Source organism: Rosa rugosa, chromosome 3, assembly GCF_958449725.1.
Source record: "Rosa rugosa chromosome 3, drRosRugo1.1, whole genome shotgun sequence".
Classification (NCBI taxonomy): domain Eukaryota; kingdom Viridiplantae; phylum Streptophyta; class Magnoliopsida; order Rosales; family Rosaceae; genus Rosa; species Rosa rugosa.
Window position 1 is genome coordinate 58,277,268 of NC_084822.1, and position 6,000 is coordinate 58,283,267.

The 6,000-nt window shown below is 35.7% G+C and overlaps 1 protein-coding gene across 1 annotated transcript; it reads right to left on the minus strand.

Moving 5' to 3' along the window:
• Positions 1 to 1,380: 1,380 nt before the first annotated feature.
• Positions 1,381 to 3,865, minus strand: LOC133735443 (endoglucanase 16-like). Its single transcript, XM_062162844.1, has 5 exons — positions 3,415 to 3,865; positions 2,793 to 3,203; positions 2,616 to 2,693; positions 2,370 to 2,519; positions 1,381 to 2,261 (listed from the first exon to the last, which is right to left on the minus strand). Exons 1-5 carry the CDS (start codon positions 3,661 to 3,663, stop codon positions 1,659 to 1,661), a joined length of 1,491 nt encoding a protein of 496 aa, XP_062018828.1. The 5' UTR covers positions 3,664 to 3,865; the 3' UTR covers positions 1,381 to 1,658.
• Between the last annotated feature and the right edge of the window lie 2,135 nt (positions 3,866 to 6,000).

Here is a 6,000-nt window from a genome sequence, read left to right on the forward strand (position 1 = left end):
ACTGCTGATATCTTCACCAAGGGATTACACAGTCCAGTGTTTAAGGAGCATTGTATCAATCTCAGTCTGGTATCCCCTACTGAGATTGAGGGGAGGTGTTAACGCATGTGCAAGTCAACGTGAGCTGCTCTTATCTTGACCAGTGTGTGGAGTCCAGCTGTCTGTCATGGTGTGGTGATCTTCATGCATGCTGATGTGGTTTTATCTAGTTAAAAGTAATTTTCATATTTCAGTTGTAATAATTGTTAGAGTAATTCTCTGACTATAAATAGTTGTACGTTATGATGTAAGAATTAGGGTGTGTTGCATTAATTACAAAAACTCAGAAAATTTGCTTCAATATTCTCTCTCATTTTCTCTCGTCTCCTCCATTGTTACTAGCTTAAAACCTTCAAGGTTAGCCATGGCAGCTATGTTATCACCAACAAGGTAAACCAACCTTTACGGTATTTCGGATAAGATCTTTGTCTCCCCAACTGGGTTACACCGAGCCTGCTCTAGTTTTAACTTTAATCAAGTTCTGATCATTAGGTTTGATTGAAAAAAAATCTTGCGATGCGTCGGAATATCTGATACAATAGCTCGCAACTGATTGATTTATTCTGAAACATAATAAAAAATTTTGATTTAAACAATCTTTCTTTTAGCCTACCTAACTCTTATATTGAACCTATGATAATTAATTAATTACAATGTCAAAATTATAATTTACTAAAAACAGATCTATTACTCTTAAAATAGACTTAATGTTTATCATCTAATTTGAAATTAAAATAGTAAGTGGTCGGCTAACACGTGTCACTGTGTCATTGTGGCAAGGATATAATCAATTATTCAATTTTATCTTGATGATTCAGCTTGGTGTGGCTTCTAGGCGATGCTTAAGCAATGATGGCAACGTGTGGTTAATTAATGTAAGTTAAGAAGAAAACTGGGGTACTACGTACACATTATGTTGGGTGTGTATGTATTAATATCACGATTTTGTAAAGAAGATATTGATTCCATTAATTAATTAGTGTAATGAGAGGTTAAGAGTTATGTCAAACGTTACAAAATCATTTCTGCGGTTTAGGACGGTGCACACATTGGGGATCTCGTGGTCTAAACAATGTTTAATAACATTATGAGCTCACAACATTAGTTGGAATTCCACCTGGGCGGTCCTGGAAATTAACACTAAACTTAAACTAATGTTAGCAAACTATAAGGGTCGTATTAGTTGACATTTTAAACCACAAGAATTATCATTTCCAATTAGATGATTGTTGTCATATTCATCATTGTGGTTCGGACCAAGACTGACTAACTTCGTAAACCACATAAACAAACAATTTATAATGGAAAACCATGAGGTTGTTAATTAGTAACTGTTAGCCCTTACTCAAAAGTTTGACGAGTTTCATATATATTGATTACATAAATGTTCACTTGGTCGCCAATGACTAAATGAACACTACTCTACATATAATCAGAATACTATAAAGCATGTAAGCGCGCAACGGCAAATTTTAGATAGGTATACATAAATTTGCGTCAATTTACAGCGATTGTGGTGAACTCTTATTCGAATGTGTTGACAACATTCACTGTCTCAGAAATAAGAAGCAAAAAGATGCTAGCCATAGTCTGTACTATATATACATTTAATTCGTTCATCACGCAATAGACTTGGTTGCGAGCTTTGCCAAGACCCCAACCGCTAGTGAATTGACGTAGGTGCATGGCTCAGTCATCGCAGACTCCCACCGCTTGTCGTTGAACTTATCGTCCTTGTCAGGCCCTCCCAAGATGGCACCGGTCAGCTCGTTAGGGTTTGGTGTATCCTTGTTGTACCAGTACACGAAGCTCATGGGGCAGCTGACCTGGCTGGTATCAGCCCCCACAGGAATCGACGCGCCCCGGTGGTGCGCCTGTGTCGGGGGGTTGCTGCCAAAGCCAACCATATAGGATCTGCCGTTAGGGTTGTTGCCTAGCAATAGGTCGATTTGTTTCTTAGCGAAGGCCATAAGGTGGGTGCTATCGAACTGTTTATCGGAACATATGACCTTTTGGTTGTGTTCGGCTAGAATGTCGCTGTACACACTGAACAACATGGCGGTCCCGGTGACATATTGAGAGTTGGCCCCGTCTCTGAGGTGGACCATACCGGCCGGAGTGGTGTGGACTTGCATGTATGGACTCTCGGGGAGGTTCGAGCAAATGTAGCTGTCTGCTTGGTTCTTGTAGTTTTCTAGTTCCTTTTCGCCCTCAAAGAACAGCTGCAACAATATTTGGAAATTTTTACAATTTTTTAATTTTTAATAATAGACTTGAAGATTACACGATATTAGTGCCTCAGTAAAAAGTGGAGAAAATTAATTAATTACCTTGGAGACAAGGACTTGAGCTCCAGCATACTTAAGATCCCAGCTAAACTCAGCCACGGTAGCGGGAATGGCCTCTTCGTGTATGTAAGTTAAGTACTCTGGTCTTTTGGTGGCCATATACAACCATGTCGCTGCCCACAATAGCTCGTCCTACAACCACATATTCCAAATCAGGTAAGAAAATTAGATTAGGATCGATTTTGTCATATAAGATTTTGATTTTGTAGGTAGATTTTCGATCGTTACATTGTAGCCGGAGAAGGAGCAGTAGAAAGGACACTCTCCGTCGTAAGTTCCTTTATGAGTTTTGGCCATTTGGAAGAGCTACAAGAAAGGGGAAAAATTAGAAGTAGGTCGAAAACTCGGAAACCTAGCTTGAAATAAATTAATTGATTAAACTGAAACATATAGATGCATATATACCAGCTTGGCTTTGTTGAGGAGACGACGAGCATAGACCTTATCAATGGATCTGAACGCGATGGAAGCAGCAGCCATTGCAGCTGAGGTTTCACCTGCAATTTCTGATCCGGGAGTGTTCTCATCGATCCTATACACAGTTCTTGGTGTCCTCATCTCTTCTGGTCGAACCCAACATTGATGGTCTAGATTGGGGTCTCCTACTTGAACGTACAACTTGTGTTTGGAAATAGCTTTGAAAAAGTAATCGGTTCCCCATTTAATGCCGTCCATGACATTTTGCAATTCTCCCGTAGCCTTTAGCTCCGAATTGTATTGGATGGCGGCCCACGACAGGGTTGTGACTGTAAAAGCCATCGGAAGTCCGTACTTGACATTGTCGCCGGCATCATAATATCCCCCAGAAAGGTCCACCTGTGACCAAAATTGACAAATTAAAAACACAGCCACCAAAACTAATACTCAATACAAATTCATGTGATTCAACTGACCCTAATGATTAAGGGTCATGCATACATGCATGCATGAGTATACAAAAATTTTGGTGGGAAATGCACATATGAAGTCTTTTTTATCATGAAAAGAACGTCACACGTGATCGGCATAGATAGAGAGATGTACGTACATTTACTAGTTTTCCATCGTCGAGGGCGGAGTCTCCTCTCCATTTTGGTCTGTGATTAGGAGGGAGCTTCCCTGACCTTTGTGCCTCAAGGAAGATGATGGACTTGGTTAGCGCATCCTTGTAATTCAAATCAGCATTTACACAGAGGAGTCCTCCTTGAAAGAGTGCGAGCCACACAACAATGATCGCCGAGGGTTTACCTACATGCATGATGTTCCTATAGACTAAACATATTTTTTTTTCCAGCATAATCTATAGATAATTAGATATAGATTAAACTTGGCGATGATGGAAATGCAGAAAACCTCGCTTCTTTAATAGTCGAGCAACTAGGGAGAGGGAGAGGAAAAAAAGATTGGATTTCTGTTTGGACGGCCGTTAATTTTATTTCTTGGGATACTAATTAGCAGAATGATGGTGGCGGAGGGATCGGAGTTTAATCAACGGAAGCCATTTTTGGGAGGAGGAAGGAGCTTAAACGTGGGGTGGGAATTGAAGAAAGCATTTGGACTACAAGTTTACTAATAACCGTTTCATGCCTATATCCACCTCTTTTCTGTACTTGAATTTTACGGTAGATATTTACCGGACTAATATTGAGACACCCAGAATAGTAAAATGATCGAGCAAAAAAGTAACCATTCTTAGAAAACCAAAAAGTGATGGGGGTCGTCTTGGGTACCTTGGTGTTTGTCATACCCTTATTTTTTTATTTTTTTTTACTTTTAGTAAATTAATATAGTGGAAACCTACTGAACTGGTCAACAGGTTACCCAATTAAATATCGACATGTGTCATTTTTAAAAATAAAATTTACCATATTAACAACACACTTTTCTTGATATGTAACATTGTTAAAAATCATGTAACAAGTATTGTCAAAATAATAAATTACACATAGTTGAACTACAATTACGACTTATGACAACAGTTGTTGTGGTTATTGTAATTGAGTGGTCAAAGATGTAAATATCATATTTGGACAATTTTTATCAAATTTAAAACCTTGATTATCAAGTGGAGAAGCTCCTTACAATACTGAGTTGTTACATATCTTTTGGTCTAATTTTAATTTTACCATGTTCACAACACAAATGTTGTCGGAATTGTAAAATGGTTGGTAATTTTGTAAATGGTATAGTTTTTGAAGTAATTGCTACAATCAAAACAAACGTTACCGCTTTTACACCAATAGTTGCGAGTTATGGTAAAATATGTAGTCATTGAGTAATTATTCCATTAATGATAAAAATATAAAGATTTACCACTTTGACAACAAATTTGTTGTTGCACTTGTTAAATTGTCCATAAATTTGTACATTAGTTTAGGTTGAGTAATTACTATAAATAGGACAAAAGTTACCGCTTTTACATCAATTGTTGTGATTGTGGTAAAATGTGTAGTCATTGTAGTAATCATTTCATTAATGATAAAAACATAAAGATTTACCACTCTGACAACAAATTTGTTGTCATACTTGTTAAATTGTCTATAAATTAGTACATTAGTTTAGGTGGAGTAATTACTACAAATAGAACAAAAGTTACCGCTTTTACATCAAGTGTTGTGGGTTGTGATAAAATGTGTAGTCATTGTAGTAATAATTTCACTAATGATAAAAACATAAAGATTCATATATGTTCTATTTTATATAATATTTACCACTTTGAGAACTCATGTAACAACTTTGAGGACACATGTGGTAATTAGAAAAAAATCCGCATTAAAGTAAATAAGGTCTTCGTTAGAGAAAAGTAGGTTCTCATTTGAGTAATTAAGTCCTAAAAGTGGTAATTGTAATAGGTTCTCATTAGAGTAAAGTAGATTCTCATTTGAGTACATAAGTCCTAAAGTAGGTTCTCATTTGACTACATTTAAAACAAATATTATTTATTTTTACACTAATTGTTGTCGTTGTCGTAAAATGCATGTAAAAAGAATTATATTTGGTTAAGGAAACTACTAATCATATAATTAATTGGTAATAAAGATTACTTAACTAATACTAATTTTGCGAACTTAGGTTAGAAGGTTTTTGTTTTTAATAAGGAAAAAACGAAATTTTCAATTGTGTAATTGTTCATTAATAACAAGCATTAATCAAGCATTAATTCACTAATAATAAAATTAATTATTAATATAGACTATTTAACTAAAAGTAATTCGGTGAACCTAGGATAGAAGGTTCTTTTAATTTTTTTTGAAAAAGGAAAAATCATAATTGTCAATTGATAATCAAACATTAATTGGCTTTATTGTTTTCACTATCTTTATTGTTTTCAATTCAATTAGTATTTTTTTTTTTTTGAGAATGAATTCAATTAGTAGTTTGTGTTACCAAAAAAATTAGAAAGGCTAAGGGCTAAACAAGTTATCAATTTGTTAAATATTTTGAACCATTAGATATATTACTAATCCAATGGTCCAAAATATTTAACAAAATGAGGGTATGGCAAACACCAAGGTACCCAAGAATTCTCCAAAGTGATGTAGTAATTTTTTTTTTTTCCATGTACGTAGAACAGCAACGGAAGCAATTCTAATATAGTGACGCGCCAAATCAAAAACTACTCAGTAAATGTAAA